At 40.2% G+C, this 14,639-nt stretch overlaps 1 protein-coding gene across 2 annotated transcripts; it reads right to left on the reverse strand.

Annotated features, from left to right (window-relative positions):
- Window positions 1–69: 69 nt before the first annotated feature.
- Window positions 70–13,814, reverse strand: alms1 (ALMS1 centrosome and basal body associated protein). Of its 2 annotated transcripts, XM_056761118.1 has the most exons (19): window positions 13,599–13,814; window positions 12,670–12,802; window positions 12,408–12,525; window positions 10,470–12,315; window positions 9,142–9,301; window positions 7,739–8,722; window positions 7,514–7,632; window positions 5,544–6,501; window positions 5,296–5,415; window positions 4,254–4,379; window positions 2,976–3,814; window positions 2,697–2,802; window positions 2,377–2,601; window positions 2,010–2,281; window positions 1,754–1,913; window positions 1,619–1,676; window positions 850–906; window positions 525–624; window positions 70–384 (listed from the first exon to the last, which is right to left on the reverse strand). In XM_056761118.1, the coding sequence occupies exons 1-19, from the start codon at window positions 13,632–13,634 to the stop codon at window positions 340–342; spliced, it is 6,462 nt and encodes a 2,153-aa protein (XP_056617096.1). In that variant the 5' UTR covers window positions 13,635–13,814; the 3' UTR covers window positions 70–339. The 2 variants fall into 2 exon arrangements, with proteins under 2 accessions (XP_056617096.1, XP_056617097.1); XM_056761119.1 differs by lacking the exon at window positions 850–906.
- Window positions 13,815–14,639: the final 825 nt, after the last annotated feature.

Consider the following 14,639-nt stretch of genomic DNA (forward strand, 5'->3'; position numbering starts at 1 on the left):
ATCTAAGCAATATTTGTTTTTTGTTGCAAACAATACCCACATGAATGAAATAAAAAGAACACACACAAGCATTGTTACAAATGCCTTCTTATTTATTTCCTTTATAAAAAATTACAAAAATGTAACAAAACAGACATAATAAAAGTCTTAATTTTTCAACTACATAAAATCAAAACTGTCATAATAAAATAATTTAACACTGCAACTCAAATACAGAGAACCACAACTATTTTAAATATATTCTTACACCTGAAATCAGAATTCATATCCACACATAAATCATTTAAAATATCAGCCCATATGAACCACTGTCTGACTGACAGCAGATTTCAGATGAGGTCACTGCCAGGGTGCTCTCCTCCCCAACACATGATTGGTGACTTTCTACAGAAGAGAAATACAGTGCATTAAAATGGCAATCAACTTTATTTATGCTTAAGATTAAAAGCATTGATTTATAAACTGATTTGTTTACTATGCCCGACATATGTTGTGGAACTAATCCTCTGGAACTGTGCATGTACCTTGTTAAAGAGTTGAGCATTAAGGCGATAGGAGCTGTGCTCTGCTTGTCTTTTCTCCTCCTCCCTCCTTTTTCGGATTTCCGGAAGTTGAGCATATTTCCTGATTAAATTAGACATTTATTTGCGTATTTGATCCATAAACTGCAAAATTACCCAAATGCCAATAACATCCACAATAACTGTTGAAACAGTTGTCCATGTTTGCTTAAAAGGAGCAATTGTGTGGCTCCGACTGGACCTGAACTTTTAACTTGCTATGCCACGATACATGACAGATCATATTATGCATGCATTTACTCATTCACACACAAATATAAACTCCTACCTCCTGAGTCTATCTGTCCTGCCTATTATCTGAGTGTGATTTTTCTTCCCTATCCAACTGAAATAAGACAATGTGCGAATAAAACAAAATCATAGAATAACATGGACTAACTTAATGTTTACTACGTACTATATGCATGTTCACAACTGCCACAAGCACATAAAAAATGTATTAAAGTGTTTATTAAAAGGGTCATATGGGACGAATATGTGTTTCTCTGTGTCTGTGGTGTGTTCTAAGTTGCCCATGCATGTATAAGACACGTAAAATTTCAAAAATTTCAAGATACATTCTATCTAAAAGCGAATGCTCGCCCAGACCTGCCTGGAACGCCTCGTGTAACCACAACCCCACAAATCAACGTCAGTTCGTGGTATGATTTGACAAAGACAGCCCAAATGTATACGCAAGTAAGGTGGGAGTACCTGTCAGTACAATTCCTTTGGAACCTGATGTTTCAAATATGGTAAGAGGCATTACATTTCTGCCACACGCTTGCATTATTCGACAAATCACTACGCACTGGTTAACTGGCCAATCATAGCACACCTTGCTTTTCAAAGCGATTAGCTTTCTAAAAATAATTTGCGTTTCAGACAGGCGGGGCATAAGGAGATACAAACATGTATTCTATGTGGAAAACAGTTTTTTTAACCTTAAATCGTGTTTACACATTGCATTTGATCTAAAACAAATGAAAATATTTGTTTAAGCCGTGTCATGTGACCCATTTAAAAACTATCATGTCTGGGTGACGATGCACTCTTACTGTTTGGATCGCTGGACCATCTCTCTCCTCGGAACAACTCGCTTTCGGGGCACCGCAGCTGGTGACAAGGGCTTGTTTTAATATACATCTTGACACAACATGTACCAGGGCCTTTAGATTATACTGTAAGGTTACCTTGAATAAGTTGAAGTGATGGTGCTGGGCAGTTGAAGAGCTCTTCTCTTTCTCTGTTGAAGACAGTCTGTAACCTCCTCTCCTCAACCAGTAACTCCAGCCGCTTCATTCGTTCTCGTGATCTAGACACAAACTCCGGTCTATGGAGCTCTAGAGCTTCCTGAAGAAAACCAAGCATAGATGTTTAACAAATTAATTTAATTAATCAATGTTTAGCTAAATAAAACTCTCATATAACCAAAGCCAAGCCACATACCTGCAGTGACAGCCGAACAAGAGCTGAGAGCCTGTCACTGCCATCACTCCCTACAGCTGTTCTAGATTCTCTTGGTTTCTCTTGCTCCTCCTGGATCTGTCTCTCTCTAAGCGGTTCTCTTATAGCTTTCCTAGCTGGTTCTCTACCGGGTTGGGTCTTACTATGAGGCTCAAACCAGGCCTGACTCCGGCAAGGCTCTGCTTCACTCTGTGGCTGGTTTTCCTTACGCCCATCAGACTTCAACTCATCCGTTGTGACAAACCATGACAAACCTTAAAGAGAATGTGACAGTTACAAAAAAACGCTTATGTTGTTGTCAAATCTATATATTTTTAGAGAGAAGAGAATTACACATCATTATTTGTACCATTAGGGTAACGGGTCTGGATGCTCTTGTTGCTGGAGTCTCTCTTCAGAACTGAATGGGATTGAATGGAATTAGTTGAGGACGCAGTGGGAACAGGAACCCCCTGAACACCATTGTTGTGTGTGTTTGGTGTACGGTCATTCCTGGAAGCACCAGGAGAGGGAAAGATGGTGCCTACATCCCGAGTGTGTCTGCGTGTGCCATTTATCACAATCTCCAAATCACCTGCAAAGAATACAATTTCACACTCCTTCTATCCATGCAGACAAACATTTGTCGTTCAGAATCTGAACAGGTTTCAGTTTTGGTGTGCAACAAACCTGCTTGTACGCTTTTGCTGTGCAGTTTGACCTTTGATCTCTTGGTAGTGACACTTTGAGAATTCATCGAGAGAGTGCTTGAAGATGACAAATAATCAGGAGTTACCTGGAACATACACACAACTTAACATCGCAATTCATGTATGTTGACACTTGACAAATGTAAGCAAATGTTCAACTGAAAATTAGTGAATGAAACGAAACACCCATTAAAACAATTTATAAATGTATAGTCCGAATAAACTGAAGATTTTTAAAAGACTGTTTGAAAATTCTTACTGTGGAGTCATCTGTGCTGATGTTGTCTGCATCAGTAGACACTGCAGCATGTTTTGTACCTGGTTTCCTCCTGCTTGTTTTTTGTTTATTGATGGTATTAAGTCTGAGCAAACTGTTACTGTTTTTCAGTCCTTTGCTTGTGACACGGTGATGTCCGAAAGCTCGAACCAGTCGCTCTGTGTCAATAGTGGACATGGTACTGCTCGTTTCCATGGACACACTTGAAGACTCATCTCTCTCAGCAGGACAACGCTGCACATTCTGAGGGTTGTCTTCATGCTCAGCCCATACTTGTCGTGGAGCCACTCTTTCTCTCTCCACACCTTCCTCAGTTCTTGTTCCCTCCTCCTTATCTCCCCTTTTTTCACGAATTCTATTGGTGCGGTCTGGTTGTTTGACAGTTTTGTTTGTTGGAGTGGTACTGTGAATGAGACGAGACAGACGCTCTAGTCTATCAAGCAAAGACGTATCCCCCTCATTAGTGGGTTGGGTATCTTCCACGCTCCATTTCTCATTGAAGCGACGCCAGAGTTGGTCTAAAGAACTGCTAATCTCTACACTAACATCATGCGGCGTTCTGTCCTGCCTGTTCTTGTTTAATCCAGACCTTCTGATTGGTTGAGAAGGTACATGCTGTGGTTCTAGGGGTAATTTCGGCTCCTGCATGGTCCTGTTATGAAGGTGCAAATCATCTGTGCTGTAATCTTCCTCCATGTACAAGGGGACAAAATGATCTTCATCACCCACGTCCTTCACTGAGACATAAGATGTTTGAGGAGCAGTACTGTTATATCGGCCGGTAGATTCTTTAAAAGTCCTCCTAGACGCACTGGATGAATCTGCGAGTGAAGAAACAAAAAACGACATTGAGGTTTTGTGTGTAACAGCAAGTATCAATAGTAGGGTCCTGTGAAAATGTATAATTCTACAATCATTTAGCTTTGTAATAATCTAAATATAATTTTTTATCGTCAAACAAAAATAAATCTTTGAAGAATATCAAAATATTATTTAATCAAAGTTTAATTTATCTACATAATAAAACCATATAGTACCTTGTGACTGTCAAGTTCCACAAAGTTCAATTTTTTTTAATCATATGACTTTATCTGATTCATGATTTCAAATCTAAAGCATGATAAAGCACAGCTTTGTGATACATTGTGTTGCATAGAAAGAAATCTCAGTCATTCATAAAGAAATAACGGTGAGCAAATTGTAATTTATTTACACCAAACACTGTACAGCTCATGATGGAATTAGTCCCAAAGATCTTACCTATTGGTTCACTGGCTCTCTTACTGTAGATGCCTTCCTTGTGCTTTGGCATAACTGGGTTGTCTTCTAACTCTCTGGAACCCAAAATGTGTTTATTGAAGCGCGGTGGCACAGCATCATCGGATCCTACAAACAGAGCGAAAGCATGAGAGCTGGATCAGTGAGGAATGAGACAGTGAGCCCCACAAGGGTTTGACGTAGATCAGATGATGCTTGTGTTCCTGGATTGTCTTTCTTTTGGACAAAGAGCATGAATAATGCAGGACTGTGTGTGAGAGTGTGAGCCAGCTATAAGACCCAGGGGGAGGGGCCAAAGGAATGACAAGAAAGAATTTGAAAAGCAGTAATTCATTCGATTGATATCATGAATATAGAAAGATGCAGATATGGATCCATTTAGATAATAAATAAAAGATTTAGCCAGCAATCATACGTTCTTCAATGTTTCTTATCATCATGGCCTCAGTTACACAATAAACTGAATTACTAAAGGGAGTAGACCATGAGATAATGTTTTCAAAGATTAAAAAAATAAGGTTAAATAATGAACATTTTTAATAATAACAGCTAAAATCTGTTATCCGCTACCAGACGGAAAGCAAGTTACATTATATACAGATTAAGTTAAATACAATATAGTATTATATAGTTAAAATATAATATAGAATAGCTCTCTAAGGGTTGATTTAAATTGTTAACTGTAGTGTTAAGACTGTTTATTCGATCGTAGTTCTAAGTGCTTTTAGCTTGTTTAATGCTTCACATGATCATTCTGTGGTCTCATCGTTCCATAAGAATCAAATCAATATTTCAAGCAAGTGTAATGATTTATTTGGTAAGCATCTTTACGTGAAGTGGAATTATCCTCAATACGTTTAAGAATAAACCCTGATAGGGTGATAAAGCCCCTAAAACAAAGACTCTTTATATGTTGTCTCAAGCTTTTCTATTTGCAAAACATCATCTCTGCTTTCCTACAATACAATCTAGTAATATTTTGCTGTGTATTGCCTAATATTGAGTGCGGCTTTATGTGACATACCCGAATGGGAGCTTTCCACAGTTGTGTCAGAGCGATCATGAGAAAGCTCTGGATCAGCCTGCGGGACATAGAACAGCTCGGAGCTACCATGCGGTTTGTAAGGCAACAGTGTACGGACAGCTACAGAAAGGGAACATAGACAAAAACAAATCGCTTTTTTATACCCAAATGAACCCAACTTTTAAATTTGAATTAGCCTAGTCAAATGAAATTCAAATGCTCTTGCCAAAAATGTACACATCTCTCACCTGCTGCTTGGACAGCGAGAGTTCTGGACGTCCCTGCCATTTTTTGAGTTGATGTAAAGGCCTGAGGATATCTGGACTGTAGGTTTGGATTGACTTTATTTTGGATTTGAAACTGTTCATTGTGCTCAAATGACCTGGCTTGATGTGATATTAAATTGAACTGCTGTTGTTCAGTTCCAGTGCTTGTAATTAAGGGGGACTCTCTAGCGAGTGGGACATCTTTGAAGCTGTTCTGACTGGACAACCTGCTTGAGTGATATTCGACAGAATGAGACTGGTGTTTTGGTTTGGGGGATAAAGTGACGTGTATGTGAGAGAGGTGGGATTTATTATCAGGAGCCGTGTCTGAAGCAACACCGGACATAATCTGGTTTCTGCCTGTGATATTATAATCCACATCAGACATTTCTTGGACAATGTGAGAGTCATTCTTGACAGTATTTTCTTCGTTATCTTCAGCTATAATTTCTTCATTATCCCCTTTTGATTTGCTCTCACCCTCCGTTTGTTCCTCTCTGTCAAATGCATTTGGGATTACACCCGGTTGATGTCTCAGTTGTGGATAAAATACCTCAGGATTGGTATCTGTTCCTTTGTGGTGACCATTGAGCTGTAACATGTCTAGCCTGGCATCAACATTACCCAGTTCCACGGTACCAGTAAGAGAGCAATCTGAAGGCAACTGTGGAGATGGACTATGTCGAGTGGTTGCTATAGAAATAGAAGTTATAGTTGGTGGGCTGAACCCCTCCCGGAGAGCAATCTGGTGAACTCTGGCTTCCAGATCCCGTTGTTCAGGGGTGTAGAGTAGAACATTGGAATCCAAAGGTTTCTGAGTGGTTTTCTGTCGCGCATCTGAGACATGACTATCCATACTGGGCATGCCAACAAAATCTTTCCCAGGCTGAGATCCAGCACCAACACCGGACGGGGCACTTCCCTCTGAATCTGAGCTCCACTGAGGAACATAGTGAGACAGAAACAAGAGTTCTTGTGTTGGGGAGTATTGTGGGAAGTAAGAGTAGCCCTATTCACACGAGATTAGTATTATTTTGGGAATCCGTGTGATTTTTAAATTACCTCCCCATATTTGTATTTCATGTGGTGCATTCGCATAGGATAAGTGAAGCCTGTGATTTTACTCAAATTTCCTGACTTATTACCCGGATGTGATGGCAAGGCTTTGCGTATAGTTTGTATAGACTATTGTATATGGTGTTTTAAAAATGATAAATAAATAAACGGGATACTCCAGGCCAAAACAACAGTTTTGGCAATCTATGGAAATGACCCAGCAACCAAATAACAGAGATGCCTATTCACACGGGACTAATATTATCACAGGACCTCAGTGTGTGTCAAAATATGCTAGGTCATTTGTGGGGGAATTTTCTTTACAAATTACAGACATGGCGATTTGCAAGGAAATTAAGATCTCAGACAACCTTTGCAATAATTACAAATGACCAGAGGTCCCCAGGTAATACTAATCCGGTGCGAATAGGGTTTAAGAGTAGTGAGTGGGAGAGTATAAACACTTATGAGTATAAACATTGCAGACACAAGCTCTGTCCAGAACATGAGGGCAAGGAGAAATTCACGCAAACACACATCTTTACCTTGAATACACTATAAAAGGACTGTCCACAATGGAGTCTGCCGCACCAGAAACAAATTGCATATTATAACAGACTCAACATGATAAAGAAAAACCTTCCTTCGAAAAACAAAAATAAGATTATTGACCCTCATGCTAACTCCTGTTGGTATTTTTATATGAACTGAAGAGCAAAATAAACATACACATGTATGTTTTGATAGTAATGATTATAAAAATTGTCATTTTTAGAATAACCAAGTTTTCATTTTTGTATTAACTATTTTGTATTATCCAAATAGACAGATGCTGACAATCATTAAAACAGTTTCCGCAAGTTTGTTGGTCTAGCATGTTGGCATATGTATGTTACCTTGGTGTGTTGGGTGTTCAGTAGAAGCTCTCTTTTGATGTCTTCAATTCTCTTTCTGTCTTCTGGGTTTAGCTCTAAACTTTCACAGTGGCGGCCAGAAACCTTCAATAGGATCCATTCTTCAGAAACAGAGATAGAATGCTGTAATCATTATCATGCAATGACTACCTAAACATGTTATAAATATGTGAACCAAATCAAACATTAAAATTAATTATTGTGTACCTCGGGCAAGCCTATCCTCTGGGTCAGCAGTGCTTGGCCGGCTTGTTACCATAGAAACAGGTGACTCACTCTGCAGTAACTTGCCAACTCTTGCAGCCAATGAATTCTCGCTGCTGCTGTCACTCAGACTTTCAGCATCGGCTGATGCATGGGATGGACTATACCCAGAGGAGCCAACCACAGCATTCTCAGTGTCATCCTGGTTGTAAGAAAAGTTTCCTGTCATTAATGGAACATTCGACTGCACGGTCAACCGAGCTGCAGTTTGCTTCGCTTTATCTGGGTCAGCAGCACTGCATCCTTCAGGTTCAGCCCGTCTTGGGGTCACACAGAGGTCACGTGACTTTAAACTTTCATCTCTGCTGAGCGAGAGGGCATCAGGTTTACTTGTAAAGTCGGTCTGTGTGGATGGTTGATGTGCTCCCTGAGAGGAAGCAGAGCTTGCTTTTAAAGCCGAGTCGGATGAAGAGCGGGTCAACAGTAGGGAAAAGTTACCACTAGCTGAGAGAGATCTGCCGTCATGACAACCCTGAGTGTTTCGGCCTAGAGAAACAAGGGAGGTGTCGCTCTCCGAGAGGCGGTGGGACCCGGGAGAGGACGTCAGAGAAGATCTGCCCGAGACAAGGCTTTCTGCTCGGCCCAGCAAACGCCTGATTTCATGCAGTGTGCCAGAGCCCACAAAAGGATCATCCTCCTTCACTTCCTCTCTGGGCACAGCAGGAGCCACAGAATCTGGACTGAGCTCGCTTGAGGGGCCAAAGCTACCTTCACTTGGAGGGGTGTCAGAGTGTTGTAAGTTTGATGAAGGATGTAATATTGAATGATGTCTTGGTGGAGTATCGGGTTGACTCAATATCGTCCCACCACTTTGCTGACCGATTGCTTGGTCTTGCTGATGCACAGACAGGTGGTATGAGACAGAAGCGCTGGAGTCAGCTGAGAGTTGACTGGAACTGGAGAATGCCTCATTCTGAGGAGTGTCAACTGCAAAGACAAGAAATGAACCCAATGGCAGTCAAATATGAGCAGCTGCAATAAACAAATATTATATACAATATATTTAAATAATAGAGAAAATTATTTAAAAAAAATAAAAATTCTGTCAAAATTTATTCACCGTTATGTCATTCTTTCTTCTGCAGAACACAAAATAAGATGTTTATAAAATGCTGGTCACCAAACAACATTGACCCCTATTGACTGTCATTGTATAGAGACACAAAACTAATAAGACATTTCTCAAAATATTTTCTTTTGTGTTCCAGAGGAAAAAAAGAGTCATGCAGGTTTTAATCGACATGAGAAGTGAATAAATTGTTTATTTTTGTACAAACGATTCTTTTATTTATATTCATAAAATACGAATGTTATTTCATAGCATATATCAGATATCATTTGTTCACCTTCAGATGGCTGTGTGCTTTTTGTTGGCGTTCCGATGGATCCTTTGATGGTGCATAGGTCAGTTGGAGAGAATTCAGGTTCTCTGATTGGCCCCCGAAGCGTAAATGGATTTAAGATTGTTGAAGGTGATTGGTCGATTCCTAAATTCAGCAGGTACAACTATATAGATATTAAAATAGAACCAGAATTTGAATGAGCAGGTCTATTAGTGCACATAAACAAATGGCAAACCTCTCCAAAACCGTCATCAAAAAAACATATGACAACATTCACAATGGACTAAGCGTACACAAGCGTAGTGACAAACTTTAGATGTTGCTAGAAGTTAGGATATCAGTTTCCGGTTTACCGGATTCGCCCAGGTGGAACATTCTAAGAGACTTAATGTAGCTAAACAATTACTGGGGAAAACCCAAATTTCTGTTGAATTATACTTGTAATGAACAAGCTTTTATTCCATTGAGAAGATAAATAACTCAAATTATGCATTTCTCCCAATAGAAGTCCATTATAAGGTGAAGCTTAACATTTTATAATAATTCGTTTATCAGGTCATTTTTGAAAGAAAAAAGAAATGATTAAATAATATTATCGCCAGTGTCAACATGATATCAGAAAAATTCTGTTCTCAGTTTGCACTGGCTTGAGGTGAGTTGTTTCCTTACTATGCACCTCTATGGGGAGAAAATGCTTAACGTGAGATTATTCACTTATAGAGAACATTAAGCTGACGTCACGCCCTATGTTGCAATTGCGCCACCATCTTGGGAGGATCATACTCCACTGCTATTATTGTTTTGATATTTACCGTTCCTTGTTTTGTTTGATTTGATGAGAAATCGAATGTGAAAGAACAAGGGGCTTTCCTGAATGACTCTGCGTAATGCTATTGCAAGACCGACCTACCATAGTTATATTTCCTAATCAAACAAGAAAAACAACACCGCATTAAATGCACTAGCAGTGATCCTCCCAAGATTGCTCAACATTTAACATGGCGTTGAGTAGATTCACATTCTCTATTTCTCACATTGTCTATCAGCTGGTGTTTACTGCAAGTTTGACAGAAATTCGGGTTTTCCTGTCATCGTTTCAGTACTTTAAGCATTGTGGAAAGTCAAACATTTTGGCAAATTCAAAAGTTTGTCACTATACTTGTCCACTGAGTCCATTTTGCATGCGTTAATTAACATACTTTAAACTAAAATAGGATATCACAACAAAACCTAAAGCAGGAGTTTATTTAATCCAATAATCACGTTTGGATTGAAAAATGATTTTATTTTATGTTTATTTCATGTTCTCCAAGTATATTGTGTTAACTTACAGGAATCCTGTCTTCAATGTTGAGCTCTCTCGACTGAGGGGGAGATGTAGGTCTGGAAGTCCAGTATGGTGCATAATTGTCTACCTCAAGACTCATTACAGAAGAACCAGCTCCTACTGATGCCCGCATACTCTGCTCGCCATGGTAACTGCCGTGAGAGCTAGAAAGAGTGCTGCTCATGTTGAAGCTCGATGAGACGTCACTGAAGCGACCAAGACTGGCGAGAGGGGAGGGCTTGACAGTGCTTTTATCCTGTAACGCAGCTGACCTATTATTCTTTCCTAAAAGTACTGGAATGATGTCATCAGTTTGTGCTAATACTCTATGTGAACCCGTGTCTCTCTGAATAGAGGTTACCACAGAGTTCAGCGAGGAGTGAGAGTGATTGACAGGTGACTCAGACGCTTGACCTCTAAGCACACCCGCCCCAATGACATCCACCCGACGGGGCGAGCCACTTCCAGAGAAAGAGGCCGAAACAGGTGCCTGAGTCAACTGAAGCTGACGCACGTCTTGAGAAAGTTTCAGTGCCCCAGATACTGAATCCTGTGATTTGTTCTTGAGTGAAACATCATCGAATGCCTTCAGAGCCAAATTATCATAAAATGATCTGCTGGAAGTTTGATTGGCTGTCCAAGCATCTACTTTTTGTAAGTAGCTTAGGCTGGGAAGAGACTGTACTCTTCCAAGAGCTAAATGAGAAACATGACCTTTCATCTTTGTACCAGTGTAAAAGGATTGGCTGTCTGAGCTTGGCACATCAGGGGCGGGTGAAGATCCTTGTTGTTTAGAGATGGTATGTGTTTGGGACTCTGTCGGGGTCGTTTGTGAGGCCGTTGAAGGTTTGCTAGGGACTGTAACTGTTGATTTAGCACCGGTGTGAAAGGAATGTTGATCCAAAACACTCAGATCCAATGAAGAAATTAATCCTGTTTTGGAATGACTGTTTTGGAATGATGCAGCAGCAGAGGCAACACCATCTTCCTGGGAATGTACAAGTGAAAGTTTGGTCAATGCTGGTGGGGGTTTCACAAGGGGCACTGCAGGGGTGGACTGAGACACTGGATGGGTGCTCAAGAATGACCCGTCTGACGCCGTTGCATTACCCGCACTCCAAACCAATCTCTGCAGGCCTGGGATATGCATTCCACCTGCACCGGCCGGTGTAACAAACAGCCCACTATGAGAGCTTCTGTTCCCATTATGGTGTCTACTTCCTGGTTCAGAGATTGAGCCTACCTGTCCCTTATACAGTTGATCCCGAAGACGGTCAGCTGTTTGATGTGAATGTCCCCGAGAATCCCGGACAGTAATGTTTGACACAGCTGAACTCTGAAATAAAGATGATGATCCCCCTTGTGGCTGCTCTCTGCTGCTTGACAGAACAGACTGTAATTCATGTTCAACAGCACTGCCAGGTCCGGCCAAAAGGCCTGTTTGAATATTCATGGAGGATGTGTTTGGCTGGTCTGATGTAGGTTCAGGATGATCGAGGGGAGTCTCAGAGGCAAATGCACTATTGATATTAACAGCAGACACTCCTGCAAGCTGCTGAGAGGCACTCTGCTCTTCTCCTTCCATTTGTCTGTCAATTTTGTTTTCAGCTTCAAATGAAACCCTCTCTTCTTCCTTGATTTTGTAATGGTCTCCAGGTGAGAGGCTGTGCTGGGAAAGCGAACAGCAGCTAATTTCAGCTTCCGACAGAGCTGGAAGCACATCCAAAGGATGCTGGGATAGCGAAGCCTGCTCACGAATAGTCTCTTGGGGATGGTAATCATCAGCTACACCTACATGTGAGTTCATTCTTGGGCACCTCTCAGAGATAACGGACAGATCCGGAAATCCCCTGAGTACACAAATGCAATAGAGAAAGTATTACATACAAAACAATACTTCCTGAAAAATCAATAAAATTTATCAATAAAGAGTAAATAGTACCTCAGGGCGACAAATTCAGCATCTGTATGCTGAAAAAATGTGGAATCGGAAAAAGGAAGAGATTTGTCCAAGGAGGGCAGCAGGGCTAGAGCAGGCGACATCTGGCTGTCTTGAAAATCTAAAAAAAAAAACTTGATATAATAAATCAAATGTCTTTTTTATGTAAAGACTGAAAAAAGTACTGACAGGGATATATATAAACGTCTAAGACCACAACTGAAAAGTTTCACACAGTACACATACATACACATTCTTAGTGTACCTAGTAGTTTAAAGGTCTCAGATTTGTCATGCATGTTACTTAATGGTATCCCAACATCTTGAGCATCTGTGAGTTGTCTGGAAGCCTCTAAATTATGTTGTCCATCCTGCAGGCGGGGAATCTCTGCAGGGGTCTGGAGGGGTTAAAAGAGTTTTTTAACAGAAAAACTATGTACCTGCATTGATTATGTATGTCTTTTCGTACGTCTGCAATCAAATGTCACATACTGTTCGTCAATTCTTCATTTTAGGATTTAAGGGGCTGTGTCAACCTTTACGCGGCTGAAAACTGCAGGAGCTCGGCTGAAAAAGCGCAGGGTTCGGCTCAAAGTTGAGCAGTTTTCAACGAAACCGGCGCCGACCGTGGGTAAAACGCATAGCACCAGCGCTGAGCGGAATAAAACGTCAACTGATGGCTTTTTTTTTTAAAGCGCGGCGTTAACGTTGAAAACAATTGGGGAAGAAAACGCCGGCCGCAGGCGCCTCGGTGGACACATGGCTTAACGGGATTAATTTACATCAATCTGTTTATTTAGTTCTTTGCGATGCTACTAATTTACATATATAACTGGTCTGTTACCAACTCTTTAGCCTGAGCCAGCTAGCAGTGAAACGGTAATCAGAAAAAAAAAAACATAAATTATTTGGCGCTTGATATTAGTATGTTCTCGTATTTATTCTATACATAAACGACTGCGAACAGGCCATTAAACATCCATTAACGTTAACTTTGTGCACTCCTAACTTGTTGCCACGCAATGATTGTTAGCAACAAGGCTGTCTCGATTAGCGAACCGAGACGAGTCATATGAAAGTTATAGCAACAAAAAACACGCAATTTCCTGAATAAAAACACGACATTTCGTTTATTTGATCTTTTTTACTATTAAAAGTTATACTACTACTATACTACTATTTCTAAAGACTCACTCTGTTTACATTTGCTGGATCCTCCTCTGAATCCATGTTGCGATAGCTCGTATACGTTACGGCGCACGCGCACTACAAGGTTTTTAAATCCACAGAGAAACTGATGAAATGATCTCAAGTTAAGAGACCTGCAACAAAATAAATTATTCTTTATAATGCCTGTATTCAAAATGTATTCAACACTTTAAGCCCATTGCTACACCAGTTTGCAGTGGACTGGACAACAAAGAACACGGAAGTTCTGCGCGCAGAACGTCTGACGCTGTTGCTATGACAACAGGAAAAGCCCGCAGTGTTGCGCGGGAAATCTTCATGCATGCATGTATTTGCATTATAATAAAACATAATGTAGTGTTTATATAATGAATATAAAACATTGTTTTGCTGTGTGTTTTTTTAAACGTATAACTTATTGTTCTCAGGATAAGTCAGTCCTGAATTACAAGTTTGTATTACAATTTGGCTACAAGTCTGTGATATGGTCTATGGAACAACTAAAAATGAAACCATTGAAAGTAATTAGCAGGTTATAATCAATTAAATTTCTTAATTTGTTACTTATAAAAAAATATAAAGGCAAATGCAATCATTAATGATTAAAGCATAAGAATCAAGGTTTCAGTCAAAGGTGTCAGCAGTACTGATGGTCTCAGCATTTAAAGTGGCAATCGGATCATAAGTCTTTTGTGCCCCTGGTGTACGTAGTTACTTTCCCAAAACTTTTGATATACTTTCAAGGTCTCCCAGGTGCTAGCTGTACGTCTTTCATGGCCTTGAAATCCAGTAAACTCTTTTTGAACCACAGATCAGTGTGTCCTTGAACACAAACTTCTGTGAACTGACAGCCCAGTCTGGTTTCCCTTCATGGGTAGGCACACACATAACAGGGCTCTCCAGTTTTTTCAGAAGTTTGGATTGAAATTACATCTGTAAGGAGAGGAGCCACTGAAAGTTTCATCCCTCAGCCTTACTCAATTCTCTCAAGTATTTCTAGCAGTTCAATTTAACTATTGTTATAATTGACCAGCACAACATTTTTTT

This window comes from Triplophysa dalaica, chromosome 11, assembly GCF_015846415.1.
Source record: "Triplophysa dalaica isolate WHDGS20190420 chromosome 11, ASM1584641v1, whole genome shotgun sequence".
Lineage (NCBI taxonomy): Eukaryota > Metazoa > Chordata > Actinopteri > Cypriniformes > Nemacheilidae > Triplophysa > Triplophysa dalaica.